Raw genomic sequence first — 16,456 nt, forward strand, 5'->3', positions numbered from 1 at the left:
GAGTTCAGTTTACCATGTTTATAGATATAATTTTCATAAAATATATATCGAGAATGTAATACAAATTTGATTGATTTGATAATATCAGTGTAACAGTAGCAATATCAATACATAATTATTGAAAAGTTATTTGTATATACCGACACACTACTTATAGTGTCGGTATACGCTATTTATACCAATTTGTTTGAAGAATGCTTAATCGGTATTTTTTTAAATATTATTTTTAATCCCTGAAAAATATAGTAATACGGATATTATCAAATCTTTTCTTTTATTATATCTAATAAATAATATTATATCTAATAATTTTATCTATATATATATATCTAATAAATTTTAAAACTTTTTAAATAAAATTTTTCGATATTGTTTATGAGCACAAAAATTGCTTTTTTTTTTGTTTGAGTCACTCTGCGATAAGCTCTTTATCAGATCCTTATTTGTGAAGAGACGCGTTGGATACGTGAACGTCAATATACATATATGCTGCATCCGCAGAGCGGTAAACTAAAACTTCGTTCATCTCACTTCGGGTTTAGACGCTCGCTGGTCTGGTGAACGTGAACTTTATTATGGTTCAAAGGTAGAACCACGAGAGCGTGTTGCAACGCGGTGAATCCGTCGTTCACCTTTTCACGAACCGGCAGGATGATTCGTTTAACAGTCGAGCGATTGTAAGCGCCTCGGTTGCGAATCCTCAAAGAGTGTCGTTCTGGGAACTGGAATGCTTTTCGTTTTTTATTCGTTATTCCAAAACATTTCGTGTCTCTTTCACACGAGCGTGCGAATTAGATGTGTCACTTTGTATTCGACACGTATCGTGTGTGTTTGCGAGTGGGTAACAGGACTCCAGGTTACTCGCGATATACAATTGCCGCGGCATTTAACATTCGCGAAACCACGAACGGACGTTGTCCTTCCTGAATTCGGACGCATATAGAAGAAAGTTCTTTCGATCGCAGGAAAGGGAAAGACCGACGGACATTGTTTATAATAATAATAATAATAATAATAAATAAAAAATTTATTGCAATGCACAACAAAGAAAACAAGAGATTAAACATAGACAGAAGGGACAAAGTATAGAATACACGAAAATGCGGAGACTGCAGTGACCAACAAGGCTGTTGTTATAAAGCCCATCAGAATAAGAGCATATATAATGTGAAAGAAAATAGAAACGTGCATAATAAATGCACGCATCACAGACGAACACATGCACATGTATGTACACACGCAAATAAAATACATAATAATAAGGATTCACATGCAGAATTATCGCTCGAAAGAGAGTGAGTGTACCTATATAAGATGTTAATTTGAAAAAAAAACAACTTTTGTAATTGTAAAAACTGTATATTCGAAAAATTGTCATTTCTAGCTTATTGTTAGCTAAATTTCGTGTTAAGTTAAAATTGACAATTGTTTCAGTAGGCAGTCTTATAATCACGTAAGCGTATATATATATATTTTTTTTTACATTGAATTTACATCGAAGTTATCCAATATCGCGGGATAATGATAAGAATCCACTGAGACGATCTGATGATCTCACCGATTTCAAATATAGAGGGGATGCTCGTGACAAGATACTCTCGGGTTGACATTATTTTTTCCGAGAGGTGGCAATCGATTTTTTGATCGGGTTTAAACTCGGGTCTTTGGCTCATTAGAGTAGCGCACATGTCCTCCGTATCATGGGATCTGGGAGACCAGCACGAAATTAACAAAAAGAAGGGAGAAATTATTCGTAAATCAAAATAAGAGATACTCGTAATAAGGTCATGAGGTCAACCGTGTCACGTCGTAACTCACCCGGGTAGCAAAATATGTTCAGTCTGACCTCATTTTGTAGTCATTTGTTCAAAACGTGAGGACAAGAATAGACATAGGTGCGGGTTCGTATCCTACTCAGAATACAGACATGTAATGAGATTCAGATAAGTTCACAACAATATTTGCTTGTATTTATTCCTTCTAATGACTACCATTTGACGATGTACATATATTATATCACGGTAGTGTGCCTCGTGCCTAGTGTATGCGCAGTGAGACACAGACTGTGTATCTCTGTACGCGAATCGTCGAGTATAGAGACCCTTAGATTATCGAATCTCAATAAAGGCTGAACCGATCAAGTTCTGAATAGGCTCAATCGATATAGCTTGGATTCGATTTATACGATAAAAGTGTTTGTAGTCTTCGTCTACGTGTTCTACATGTGGAGATATTGCTATATGATTTGACAGATTTAGATTTAAGAAACGTCTCGTCATCGTCGGGAAAAAATCCTCTTTCAACTTGCGATGTAAGATGGCGTCAGCCGGCGTCAGCGTTTTGTAAAATTTTTCAAATCGACGATCATAGACGTGAGTCAATAAGTGTGTATTTAGTTGTGTGCGTTCCATGTTTTTTGAAGTTATCATGTAATGGAAATACTTCCACACATGTGCACCACAGACGAGAAGGACGAGTTTCAAATTGTGTATATTGACATCAGCATTTTTTATTTTTTCGCCGTTTGCATTGTCATTTTGAAATAAACAAATATGTTGTGGTTTTGCAATGATTAATAATAATACATGATAAACTTTAGATTGATAGTATCATCTTGAATCATGGGCTAATTGTAAGCCCTGAATATAATAGCGAGTGCTTAATTTTCTCTTCGATATATCTTTTCAACATGTTTACATATATATACATATCAAGATTCAAAAGTTTCCGGCCTAAAGATATAAAAAAAGGTAACAAAATGAAACAACCGTTTTATTTTTCAATAGGAATATTTAGGAGGATACTTTTCGATTAATGTAAAATGAGATGCATGCATTTCTATCTGGGTCAAATGTCAAATGTATAAATGCGCCGTAATTATGTCATAGTACAAGAAATGTACACGTTACTTTTTCTTATAAGGTGAAGATGATATTTGGGAGAATAGTTAACGGAAGCAACTGGGTCGTATAAGTATCTGATATAATTTAACGACACGGATATGCCGTGCCTTGCACGACGGCGTATGCTGATGACGGGAAATTATAATAGCAGATTGCCAGCACATAAATATTGGACGAATGTATGCTGGTATCGTGCGCGTTGTTTATTCGTATATACACGAATCAATGCTTCCTTGTCGTATCGATTAATACGGGGGCGTGCAACGATGTAGCGAGATAGCGGACGCTATCTCGCGATGAAATTAATTTAATGACATCGCGTTTCAAGCCGGAGCTCTTCGGAAACTAACGAATGAAGGGGTGAGCGAGTTATCGATAAATCGCGAGAACACGTCGTACGTCGTGTGAAATTCACAGACATCGAGTTTCAAGCCGGCCGCGACGCTCTTCGGAATTAACGAATGAAGAGATGAGTGAGTTATCGCAACAACGCCTCGTGTGAAATTCACGGCTACGTGCTTTTCCGTCCTTCGGAAGCGTCCAATTAAAATTATCAAATCGGTATATCTTCTATACGGCGAAAAACATCAATTTACGTTAATTTAGGACGGGAAATCTCTTTTTCGCGTAACATCGCGAATAGCCGACGATCGTATTTCGACTTTCGAGGCGTTTGATCTTCATGAAGTTGTAATGTTTCATCCCTTAATTTTAACGAGGATCAGCGCTAAGTGCTTAGAAAGCTTACGCGAGAATGGCAACAGTAATGAATCATCCCGTGCAGTGATAAAGGCCCTTGAAAGCGACGATTACATTACGTAATTGCAAAACAGTATTAGTGTTGCGGAAATTAACAAGGTTAGACAATCTTATCGAATTTTGCCAGTGTTCTTGGATAACATATCGTGCATGCAAACGTATCTGTGCGCGTGTTGTATGTATGAGGTTTATTTATTTTTTATTGCTCCATGCACTCTAGATTACGGTAGAACTTCTCTTCTAAGCTTTTGTTACAAACATATATCTATTTCGTTTTAAATACGGATAGTATACATCACTAGTTTAGCTATAATAAAAATTATACAGACTTATGAACTATATATAAGAACAATTTATATTTTTATTATAAAGAATTATTGATTCAATTATATCAATTCAAAATTTATCTTTTTTTACTCTGATTTGTTCGATAATAATTATCATCAGGCAATATCTATGATCATAATTGTTAATCGTAATTTTTTGAATTATAATAAACTTTTCTTACATAATCACTCTCACACCACATATTACAATAAATTTTTTGGGTGAAATTTTCACCTTATTATAATATCTGTAAAAAGAATTGCATTAAATTTTTTGGGGTGCTCTGCTTAAATCAATTATTTTATTAATGTGTGCAGTTACATCGTAGAAGAATAGAACGTCATTATCATAATGCGCACGGAAAACGTATCATACGTACAACAAATTATAAAATAAAATGCTGAATTTTCCTGTACTATTATTCTACATTTTATTATATATATGTATATGATATTTTATTGTAGATTTATATGCTCGCATGCAAAATGCAATTACATCTTTAAATGACCTATATTTTTTATCACGTTTAATCGATGTTGTTCTTTATTACGTACAAGAGAGCTTTCGAGTATTTTTGAAAGAAGAAAAGGATATTAACACGAGGGACAATTAAGAGGACATTAAGAAATCTCTCAATTATTAACTTGAGAGATTTTTTAATTCATTGAGTTCTATTAAGGTCTCTATTGCTTTTCTGTTTTAAATCTTTGTATAATTCGAGTTCTAATAAAAAATTTTTAATTGCAAATGATATTTAGGGATTAAAAAAATTGCTCTTTCTAATTTAATCGACGATGAAGTAAGAACGATATAAAAAAAAACGATATAAAAGTTAAAAGTGCAGGAGATAAAAGTGACTTTTTTATTCACAAATATTTAACTATAATAAATGATTTCGTCTATCTTTTTAGTAGAATAAATCGATATAATTATTATATTTGTGTCATCTATAAAATCTACAAAAATTCTCAAAGAGTATAGATAAAATTATTTATAAAAGATATTATATCGATATACAATTACATCTCGATAACTACTAATATCAATTTATTCTACTCAAGAAGGTAGACGAAATTATTTATTAGTTATATGTGAATTTTATATGTATATTTGTCAGTAAAAAAGTCACTTACTTCTTTACCTCCATGCTTTCAACCGTTTTATATTTCTTCTTTCAGATATCCCATTTCATCGCCGATTAAATTTTTGGAAAGAGCAACTCTTTTTACCGCTAAATACTAATTGCGGTCTAAATATTTCGATTAAGAGCCGAGTTAAAAGGATTTAAAACAGAAAAGCGTGTAGGGACCTTCTGGACTTATAATGGATTAATGTCACTGTCAACATATATTATCATTTGCATTATTCAGTTTGTATTATCTCGTGCATTTTTTTTAGATTGTTGGCAAGGATCGATCGATATCCCATTCATTTTTTATTGACTTTCGTTGCAGCGTAGCCGAATGTGTCGTGGAGCGAAGTGGCGTATGCAGGCTAGATAAGGGTCTCGCCCGACTTAGGGAACCGGGCGGTATGGGTTTGCCGCGTTTCTCCCTGAAGAGATACTTTTTCTACGTGCTATTTCTGACGGGCACGTTGCTCATCGTGCTGAATCTCCTGCAGGACGAGAAATGGCACAGTATGCGGCCACATCCCGGCCAGCCGCAGTCCGTTCGAGTTACCGGCGACGGGCCAAAGGTACATGCAAAATTATTAATTGTCTTACAATTAGATTAGTCGACGGGAAAGTCATCATCTGATCATACATGGGGAAAATACTGTAGTAAATTACGTACAAAGTATATTTTTGTTTACAACAATCTACTTTATAAATCTAGAATACAAAATAACGATATTGCAATATTAATTACATTTTTATAAATCACATTAATAAAAATTGTAATAATGAACATTTATTACCAGTTTTTGTTTATTTCAAAGACAATCAAACAATACTTTTTTAAAACAAAACCTTTTGTGCATTACTAATTGTAATTTTAATTTGTAAATGTTTTAAAATGTTATGGACGTATGTAAGAATTTGAAATATATTACAACATTTATATAGTCAGTTAAATTTGCCTAAAAATTACTATGCTGATATTGTAATTTTTATTATAATACAATTATATAAGCATAGAGTTTTTTTTAAGCTTATTGTAATCTACTGCGGTTGCTACGCTAAATATATTGCTACCGCATCTTTTGATAAAATGGGAGAAAGAGAGAGAAAGAGAAAAAAAGAGAGAAGGAAGTGTTTCATTATAGTAAAATATACAGTATGCTAAAGGCAACTGTGTTCAGATTTTACTGATCGCTTTCTCATTTTAATGGAATTTAATCTCTGTCTTAAATCGTACTTGAGAATTTTCGAATTATAATTACAGTAATAGTCCTTTTCGAAAAATATGAAACGTACATAACATTTTAAAACAAAAATATTCTGACTTTATAAAAATATAATATAGATAATAATTTGTTCTCATTATGTCGATGTATTTCATAAAAGTTTTTATTACAATTTTTGCTACAGTTTTTTTTCCTGCGAGGGATATGAAATACCCCGCTGTATAGTTCATAGTTCATTTATTCATAGCTATAGTTATTTCTGCAGTACCGATTGTAATTGCAAATCGATATTGTTTTGGAAGAAAACGGCACAAGAGTGAGTCACCTTGATATGTACGGATGCAATAGTTTTATTGATCGTGGTCTTATCTATTTAATCGCGTTTGACATATCGGAAAACTTGATAAAGATGCACTAGCTCAGTGTATATTTCTCGCTTATAATATATGTAATATTTGTAATCATATAAGCGCTAATAGAGTTTTTTTTAAGATTATTATAATCTACTGCGGTTGTTGCTATGCTAAACATATTGCTACCGCATTTTTTGATAAAATGGAAGAAAGGGAGAGGAAAAGAGAGAGAGAAGGAAGTGTGCGAAATGTAAGCGATAATGGCAGGAAAATGAATCACGGCTAAAGGAATAAAAACGAATTTCACTCGCAGATGAAACCCGATTGGCCTTTGAAATCGAAGAAGCCGACGATGCGAGTATTACGCACTCGGGAGCGAGTGAGGAAAAGACTCTCGTCCGAGGTACGGTCAATTGTAGCGTCGATTAATCCCAAAACGACATGTACACGGAAAAACATTCCAAAAATACAACGAAACCTTGCAAGTCTTTCGCATTCTTAGATACGTGTTAATTCCAGAAATTCCAATGATGAACGTATATGTATAATACATTAGATGTACATATTATAATATATAGATGTACATATAATAAACATATTATTATCGCGATTATTCCCACGAAATCCTGTTTGATATCGTTACTTTTTCCGTGTGTCGTCTTGCTTGTTCCTGCGCTTTAAAAGAGTACGGTGCGTATGATTGCTTTTGGAACTTAGTGGCTTCCTCTTTTCCGACTGAGCTTAGCATAGTGCGAATACATCGTGTAATTTATGGCCAAATGTACAATGAAGAAGATTATAATGTTTCGAACACAAAATATGAATAATAATTTTTATGAGATTCAGCGATTGCAAATAAATTGTAAGTGAAAAAAACATCGTTTTAAATGTCTATTTACTTCAGACGTAATTATTAGATATAAATATGGTAAAATTTGATTCGAAGATTATTAAAAATATCATCGTAGCTTGTTTAATGTTTATTTTGTTAAATACTTGATAGGAAAACTGTACAGATAATTAATGCTTCAGATCATGAAATGGAAATTCTTATATCGTGGTATGCGTTAGATTGGCTTAATAGTTCAGCCTTGATAGTCATTGCCTGTAGCAGTATATATATTGACTTATTTTTTTCTAATTATCCATATGTGAGACGAGAAAGTTTTGTTTCAACATTTTTTTGTCATTCTTTGGATCATATATTGTCTATAAGTAAAAATGTCAGAGAAAAAAAAGCTTTTGTGTTTGTCCATGCATAATATTATGCTTAGAAATTTTAAAAGTTGTTACTTAACTAATTGCATGAATTTTTATATTTGCTGATAGAACTAATTTAAAAAGTGACATGTATTAAGGAAAACTTAAATTAATGAATTATTATGATTATTTAAGTATTATAAATAGCAGAAAAATAATGTATGTAGATCGATTTATTATCGCAAATGTCATCAATACTATCAATACATCTATTATAAAATTTGTTGAATGCGACATTATTAATAAATTTCTAGTTTAAGAACAATAGATCGCAGTATTGTCTTTTTAGTTGCAGCAGAGAATGACAATATTATATAAAGATTATTTTTTTGTTTATTTATGTAAGCCTTTTTCATTTGAAGGGATTGAATATAAATGGAACCGCGAGCTTGAGCGAAAACTCGATAGACTTGGATCCAACGCGAAGGCCTTGGTACATGAAAGGAGGAACCAGAAGACCTTATCCAGCGATAAGAACTCGCAATACTGGCAGAAGATTGGCTCAATTGTGGCCGGAGGAAGATGCTTACGATGATCGAGTGACCAATCAGGTAATTCAATTGCACAAGAATTTGTGTGTGCGGAATTACATACTTAAAGATTTAATAGATTGATCGATTTAAACTTAATTTTTCTTAACAAAAATATCGAAGAGAATTAAACGCCAGGGGAAATGTTATTGTGTTAAATTAGTTTTTTATTTTATTGAATCACGATGTATTATTATATTATTGAATTACGTTGTTAAATTCTTTATTTCTCAGCAAAATATTGGGAAAACTCGAATTTTCACGTTTTCACCACTCTTATAATGGACACAACAATGTAAAAAGAATTTTAACTCTTTATAAAAAATAAACTCGAAGCATTTACATCATACATTTACAAACGAATATAGGAATTTCGTAGATTTTAGTTTTTGTAGTGATGTCGAATAAAATTTATTACAAAATTTATACTGGAATTTTAAGAATTAAAAATATAATTACAAGATTGATTTCAATACTCGTTGACTATTTAACGTTATACATAACAAAATACATTTTATTAGCAAAAGCTAGATCGTTTTGTAATTTAATCGATAGCACTCGGTTAAGCAATTCTGCATAGACATATACTAATATTGTGACTAATTTTGCAGCTAATGTTCGTGCCACCCGATTACAACAGAACAGGTGGTGAGCATCCATTAAAGAAGATAATGATTCCTCACGGGATGGCCGAGGCCAAAGTCGGTCCTGACATTTTCTTCCAGCAACGCTGCCCGGTGAACACTTGCACGATTGTCCGCGACAATCCGGACAACGCCGATCTCATTCTATTTAAGGATTACATCACGCACGTGGGACGAAGATCTTACAATCAGGTAAATCAAATGCAACGATAAGTAACGTTAATTTCTGCGATTGACCCATCGTAACTTCGCTCATATCACGCATACGTAAGAGAGGATTTATCGCTTTCCTAATAAGAATTATATTACAATTTTTGGCAGGTGTGGATGCTGTATTTTTTAGAATGTCCTTATCACACACAGAGTGTAAAGAACGCCCTTATCAATTGGACCGCCACGTATCGGCGTAACAGTGATATAGTGGCACCTTACGAGAGGTGGCAATATTATGATTCCAGTGTCACACAGATCTCACAAACGTTTAATTATGCGGCAAACAAAACGAAAAAGGTAAGACGATTAGATTGATCTTAAGGCTTTAGTAAATATTTTAATTGTCTGCAAATCAAAATAATTTCTGATATATATTTGTATTCTTTATAAAATAAGTGCACTAGTAAATAACAAATATTTACTATATTTATTTCTATGGTCAAAATAATAAAATAATAGATAATTATATTTTTGAAATATAGAAATAGATTTTATATTTATTTAGTACTTTTTAATAAAATACGGTTTTTATTTATTAAATTCATGCGAAAAATATTATAAGACACAAAAAATCCAACTCAATCGTATATTGGCACATTTTTTTTATTGTTATCATAATGATAATGACTTACTTAATATGGTTTATTATTTAGTTGTAAGCTTAAACGAAGTTATTTACCAGTAATGGCTTTAATTCATTATACCACATTACATTTTTTTAACTTTAAATAGTATAAATTTTATATAAAGTTAAATGAAACTTTAAATTTTAATTAATATCTAAAAAACATATATAAAAATAATATTTACTGGATAATAAAATAAACTTATCTATTCTTTAATCATGATTTATTATTGTAATTAATTTTCCCCAAGAAATAGAAACATTATTCTCAAGTCGAAATTAAATCAAAATAAAATAAAGTACATAAAAATGGAAAGTATAAGAATAAAATTTCTTATCAAAAGTTTTTTCTGCCATGTATATGTTACAGTTTTATAAATACTTATGCTTTTCGAGAGCGTTGTTCTCAAGTACGTTATTTTCGCTGTTGTTGAGCATAGAGTAAACTATCACATATGACATTCGCCTTCTTCTGCATCGCTGTTTAATCAGGTCGCCTGGTTCGTTTCCAACTGCCATCCCCGAAATCAGCGCATGCATTATGCCAGGGAACTCTCGAAATACATCCAAGTGGACATTTACGGTGCGTGCGGCAGCCTACGCTGCCCGCGGTCGCAGTCGCAAACGTGCTTCGACATGCTCGACGAGGACTACAAGTTCTATCTCGCGTTCGAGAACTCCAACTGCAAAGACTATATCACGGAGAAGTTCTTCGTTAACGGACTTGGGTATGTGTGATACTGTGATGGTATTTATACTATTCATTGCTCTCTCTCTCTCTCTCTCTCTCTCTCTCTCTCTCTCTCTCTCTCTCTCTCTCTCTCTCTCTCTCTCTCTCTTTCCCTCTCTCTCTCCGTCTTCCTCTCACTCTCGCTCTCACGTTGGTGCACACAATCCATACAGAGAGCCGCGGTATTTCAGATACGAGCAGCGAATGTAAGTCGACCGACTTAATACGCTCGATCATTTTACCCAGAGGTCGGCAACCTTTGCCAACTTGTGCGGTATCTCGAATAAGGCGGTCGCGTGCCAACTCGCGTTACCTAATCTTCTCCACTCGCGTAATGGACAGAAACGCGTGCTGCTCGCGCGGCTATTAATTAAGCTCCCGAACTGGATGCGCCCGCGTTAACTCCCAAGCGTGAAACATGCGACATGATATGGACCCTTTCGTGACACAATCGCTTTCCTTCTCTCGCGACTATAATTACCACTTCTTATTATTATCATCACGAACCTGTTTTCCTTCCGGGTGTGCAGGCACAATGTTCTGCCCATCGTGATGGGCGCCCATCCGACGGATTACGCGCGTAGCGCGCCATACCGTTCCTACATCCACGTGGACGAGTTCGAGTCGCCGAAGGAGCTCGCCGAATATCTGCATCGGCTGGATCGCGACGACGACCTGTACAACTCATACTTTCGTTGGAAGGGCACCGGCGAGTTCATCAATACGTATTTTTGGTGTCGAGTATGCGCTATGCTGCACGACGACCGTCCGCCGAAATATTACAAGGACGTGAACGAGTGGTGGCGAGGGGACGGCGTGTGCACGACCAGCTCGTGGCGGGAAAACGACGTCGTGCGTTCACCGAACACCTGAGGAGACGAAATCGCCCCGGGAATACGTTTAGAGGGCTCTTCCGGCGGCCACGGGGAGTTCCGTGCGTACGTGCGTGCGTCCGCCCACGACACGTTGCTCAATTTCTACAAACGATTCCGATTCTTCCAAAACAGAACATTGCCTGAATCTAAGAGGCGGCCGGAAGGTTCAGAGAACGTTTATTGTGCTTTCGCATCTAACAATAAGCGGGTTGCTCGAGGTGGATCACGATCGCCCGAGGACGTTGGATCGATCGAAAAGTTTCGAAACGAGGTCCTGACGAGGCGCGAAAAGACGCGTGACTTCGCACGACCTCGTTTCGCGGGCACTCGAGCCACTCTGAAGAAGGTATCAATAAGACCCTCGTCGAAAGTGTCACGCGACTTTTCATCATTCGGCTGCTTTTAGGGGTAATCGAAAAGCAACGACTTGACGATACGAAGCTTCGCGGTGTTGCGCAAGCGAAGTAACTTTTACTCGGCGATCGAGATGCGGACGCGGATAAACGGCAAGGCAAAGAAATGTCTCAAGGTCTAAATGAGAATGCTCGTTTGCGAGAAGGATTGCGCGCGAATTTTTTTCAAGGAGGGCAATCTTTGTGCCTAATTGTCAAATCTTCCAAAATAACATTTCTATACACTCCTTTTTCGGATGATAAACAAAGAATTGAGGCAGGCGAGAGGTGATTTTATGAGAATAGCCACGACAGACCCCTGAGAGGTCATTTTACTTATCTACGACGGAATTCGTTTGGGGACAAAATTTTGCGATGTTCATAAAAATTTGAGTAGACGTATGGAGGGCGCCGTAAAATAATACAATACGTATCACGAAGACAAAGTGTGATATGCGTTAGTCCAGAAGACTCGATTCTCGCTGTGCATTTAGTACTGAATTGTATTGCTTATGATCCTAAGCTTTATCTGTGCAATTTAGAAAGATACGCACGATCGCAGACACTTTAGATGGAGAATTAGGATTACGTTTGCTATTAAATGTGCGATGAGAATACATGGGTTGGTATATGTGTTGGTATATGGGATGACCCCGAATCATCGGATAATCTTCCAACTACATGTACTAGAGGACCAATTACGAAAGATAGTGGTTTTAAGAAAAGAAAACGTTAACATCGAAAATTACGATGTTAATTAGCATTGAAAATTGAGCATTTCTAACAATTTAGACTTTGATTATGTAAATAGTATTGAGTTGATTCATAAAAAAAAAAATGAGATCTGCTACACATAATTACTGAATTATTTCTTCCGAGAAACCAGTATTATTTACGGTATTTAATTATTTTATCTGCTGCGAATAATTTGTATCATTTACAAATCAGTATTCATACTATTATAACGGTTTTTAAATATAAGCATTCAGTTTGTTAAATAAAACAAAAAGCACATTTATGAATCAACCCAATAAAATCTCATTTCTCAATCGATTTTATCTTGACAAAAATTTTAAATCAAGCTTATCTATGTCAGTAATTAAGTTGATAACTAATTACAATGATAAATAAAAATGCGATAAACATTGCTAAAACGCGAGTCAAAGTTTTGCAAATTTATCACAAGAGCTGTAGCTGGAAGGACACTCGGTGGAGAAAGATCTAAACCGCTAGATAAATAACTACAATCTAATAAAAGAGAGAAAATTAGCAATTGCGAGATTTGCGTGTAACTTAAAAGAATAGTGGCGTCTAAAATCGAGTGTAAACCGCGTATTGTTTTGTAAAGCAATTTGCGAGCTTTCATCGAGGAGGAAGAGAAAGCCCGCTACCTTTTGTAGAGTGAGGATTACTGTTCAGTATTTAATATTATTGTTCCTTCTTGCGAATTCTGCGAGGGGATCTCTTATCGTTGTACGTTGTAAGTGAAAAAAATTCATGTGCATTCAGATTAGGTCACGTGTAAAAATTGTAGTAAACTTTACTTTTCCGACAATAATTATGTACAATAATAATTTCCTGTAAATAACTCATACATTTGTGTATTTCCACTTGTGAAATCGACAGAATGCAGGATTTGTAATAGAATTTATAGAGTTCTTGAATGTAATTAGAATGTTAATTAGTATGTGAATCATTGTATATTTAATAACTTGCATTTATATTTTTGAATTGAAAGAATGCATGTATTTGTATATTTTGCGAATCAAAGCGCATTTATTTTTGAGCTACGTAGTATTTATTGAGCGTACGAATAATATCGCTCACGTAATAAGCGCGCGTGAGTTTATAAAATATTTAAGAGTCTTATCCTTGAGTGCACACGAATTTTGTTATTCAATAAGTCGTTTTGTCGAAGTTCGCAGAATCTAGTCAAGAAGAAGCTCAGTGAAGTATTTTCGAATATAATTTATAATAATAGTATTATATACAGCAAGTACCTGTTTGAAGTAATTCCTATTATAGTTTTTCTTTTCAACTGAATTGATTTTGAATTGAATCAATTGCCCGTGCGGGACACAGCACGTATCGTCGCACGACGTATAATCATGTTCACTCCGTGGCTAGTGTCAATTCGAAAACAACGACTTCCGGTTTGAACACTAGTCTAGCTCAAACGTAGCTCAAGCTTGGACGAATTTAGTCCAGAGAAAAGACAGAAGCACCGAAAAAAAAAAAACATGAAAGCGGAGCGCAAAATATATATTTGAAACGCACGAAATGTAAACACGTAAAATCACAATTTAGTCACCTCGAGGAGAGTTTAACCACCGATCTCGAACGGTTCCTACATTATAAATTATTCACAGTGCGCACAAGCAGTATAATTAGATATTTAGGTAAATAACTAATTAAACGATTAGTCGAAGTCGACCATACCAATTGACACCGAGAAGATGTGCATATCTCGAATATCGTGGAAAACCGTTTCTTCTTTTACAGTATCCAAGTTATGTTTACTCTGTTTTAGACAGAGATATTATATCTTAGCGATTATTAATTTTCATACCGATTGATGTGCTTCAGCGAAAGTTACTTAAATCAATTAAATCGCGACTTCAATCAGTTGCATGCGAAAAGGCATTTGTACAATCTGACATTATATAGTATTAAGTTAAAAATTTATTATTTATGTTATGTTATATTATATGAACTTAATCAGACTTCTTTTCGTAAATACGCAACTCGATATATTCCTGTTAATTTATACACGTTTTTGACATCAATCAAAAACGGGACAGAACAGCGAAGTCTGGGCTGTATAAGAAGTTCTTAATTGCATTGTTAGGTTTGTTAACGATTGGTGCTGCCTGTAACGATTGGTGCTGCTGTACGACGTATGTGAGGTGTGTGTACGTCGACGACGAACTCCCGATTGAAGCGGCCAGTGTAGACCCGAATATAAGTACCAAACATTAGATTTATGTAAGCAGCAAAAAGGGCGCGAGAGAATAACGCACGCTCGACGTCGAGATATATCCGTGGCGAAATATGTGATAAATAAATGTTTCTCGAGTATATCGTCGATGTTATACCCTCGATGTGCGTAAATTGTAAAATGATAATCGAGAAATTGCTGAAACTAAATAGCTGCTAATTCGTAATGAATGGATGAAAGGAAATTAATTAAATGCTATCATGCGGAAGAATATATCATTTGTTAGCAGATGCAAAATTATAATGCGAAAACTATACACATTTCTTAAAGCGATTCGACTCGATCAATATTTTTGTCCGCCCCAAATTCAACGATGAATATACGAGATGTATTATTACTTATTCTCTCGGTGATTGCCCGTTGTCAGTCTCTAGATAGCACATTTGTAAATAGTAGCATGTACGAAGGTCATGATATTCCCGTAATGTAAAGAGAAAGAAACACGTCACCGCATGTAACATTGAATATGTCGATCGTGGTAGATAATAAAGCTACGCGAGACAGTATTCGCCTTGGCGAAACGTGAAATCGGTTCAAGTTCAATCGCAGCTCCGAAATAGGTGTTATTATTCGGTTTCGTAATGTCGGCAAATCAATATCGAAGTCGGAGAGTGTATTCAATGCGCAATATTGTTCGCCCGACTTTACATTCGAAATCGTCGTCGTCTTGATGCAACGGTACAGCCAATTTTGAAATCCATTGTTTCGACGTGTAACGATTGTGGACCGACTTCACGTATCGAATTCGGAATCAAGTACTATTTCGCACACAGCTCTAGTAGATAATGCATTCGAATCAATATTGAAAATTTGTAGATAAAAACGTGACAGGTAACGTGGCTCGTTTGGGCGCGAACGCGCTTTATTATTATTTTTTAATCCGACATCGTCTGTACTCGGCGAGCCGCGATTAGTGCCATAATGTTGTAAGGTCGTGAAAAAATTAATCAAAAATCGTGTCGTTGTCTTAACCGTTAACATTCACGTACATAAATTTCCGCAATTAAGCGCGGCGGAAAATCCACGCAGACATTATCTCATTATAATTTTTCAGAATATACATGGCGCATACGAAAAATTAATTATGACGTGAAAACTATACATATATACGTCGAAATGCAATTGTTCGTAAAATTTTGTTGACAAAGAAAATTTGAGCTGTTTCTACAAAAGGCTTGTGTACAATTCTTATTTTTATACACGATGACTCGCGACGAAATCAATTTCGCGGTTCATTTTTTTTTTTCTAATGACATTGATATTTCAATATGTCTGGAATCGTCGTTTTCATATCTTTTCTATCATGCGATGTTTTACTTATTGTTAGCGTAGCAACGTTAAGTTTCATGTGTTCATATGTCATAATGTGTTCATATTCATATATATTAGTTATATCGACTTTTATGCGCATTCCTGACCTAACAAATAAAAACGAACACTATTCTTAATTTTATTGATTTTTCTCGACTTCCCACCATTCCTCTCAAATGCGAAAATT

The 16,456-nt window shown here is 34.9% G+C and overlaps 1 protein-coding gene across 4 annotated transcripts in view; it reads left to right on the plus strand.

Moving 5' to 3' along the window:
* The window catches only part of Fucta (glycoprotein 3-alpha-L-fucosyltransferase A), a 28,719-nt gene extending 12,313 nt beyond the window's left edge, over positions 1-16,406 (plus strand). For 2 of the 4 annotated variants that reach the window (XM_071772229.1, XM_071772230.1), the window contains exons 2-8: positions 5,444-5,687; positions 7,005-7,094; positions 8,314-8,502; positions 9,093-9,317; positions 9,447-9,635; positions 10,456-10,691; positions 11,224-16,406. In XM_071772229.1, the coding sequence (XP_071628330.1) occupies positions 5,523-5,687; positions 7,005-7,094; positions 8,314-8,502; positions 9,093-9,317; positions 9,447-9,635; positions 10,456-10,691; positions 11,224-11,566 (1,437 nt within the window). In that variant the 5' untranslated portion in view covers positions 5,444-5,522 and the 3' untranslated portion in view covers positions 11,567-16,406. The remainder of the gene's footprint in view (positions 1-5,443; positions 5,688-7,004; positions 7,095-8,313; positions 8,503-9,092; positions 9,318-9,446; positions 9,636-10,455; positions 10,692-11,223) is intronic. The other 2 variants (XM_071772231.1, XM_071772232.1) reach the window with 2 other exon arrangements.
* Positions 16,407-16,456: the final 50 nt, after the last annotated feature.

The sequence above is a fragment of the Temnothorax longispinosus genome, chromosome 3 (assembly GCF_030848805.1).
Source record: "Temnothorax longispinosus isolate EJ_2023e chromosome 3, Tlon_JGU_v1, whole genome shotgun sequence".
NCBI classification, from domain to species: domain Eukaryota; kingdom Metazoa; phylum Arthropoda; class Insecta; order Hymenoptera; family Formicidae; genus Temnothorax; species Temnothorax longispinosus.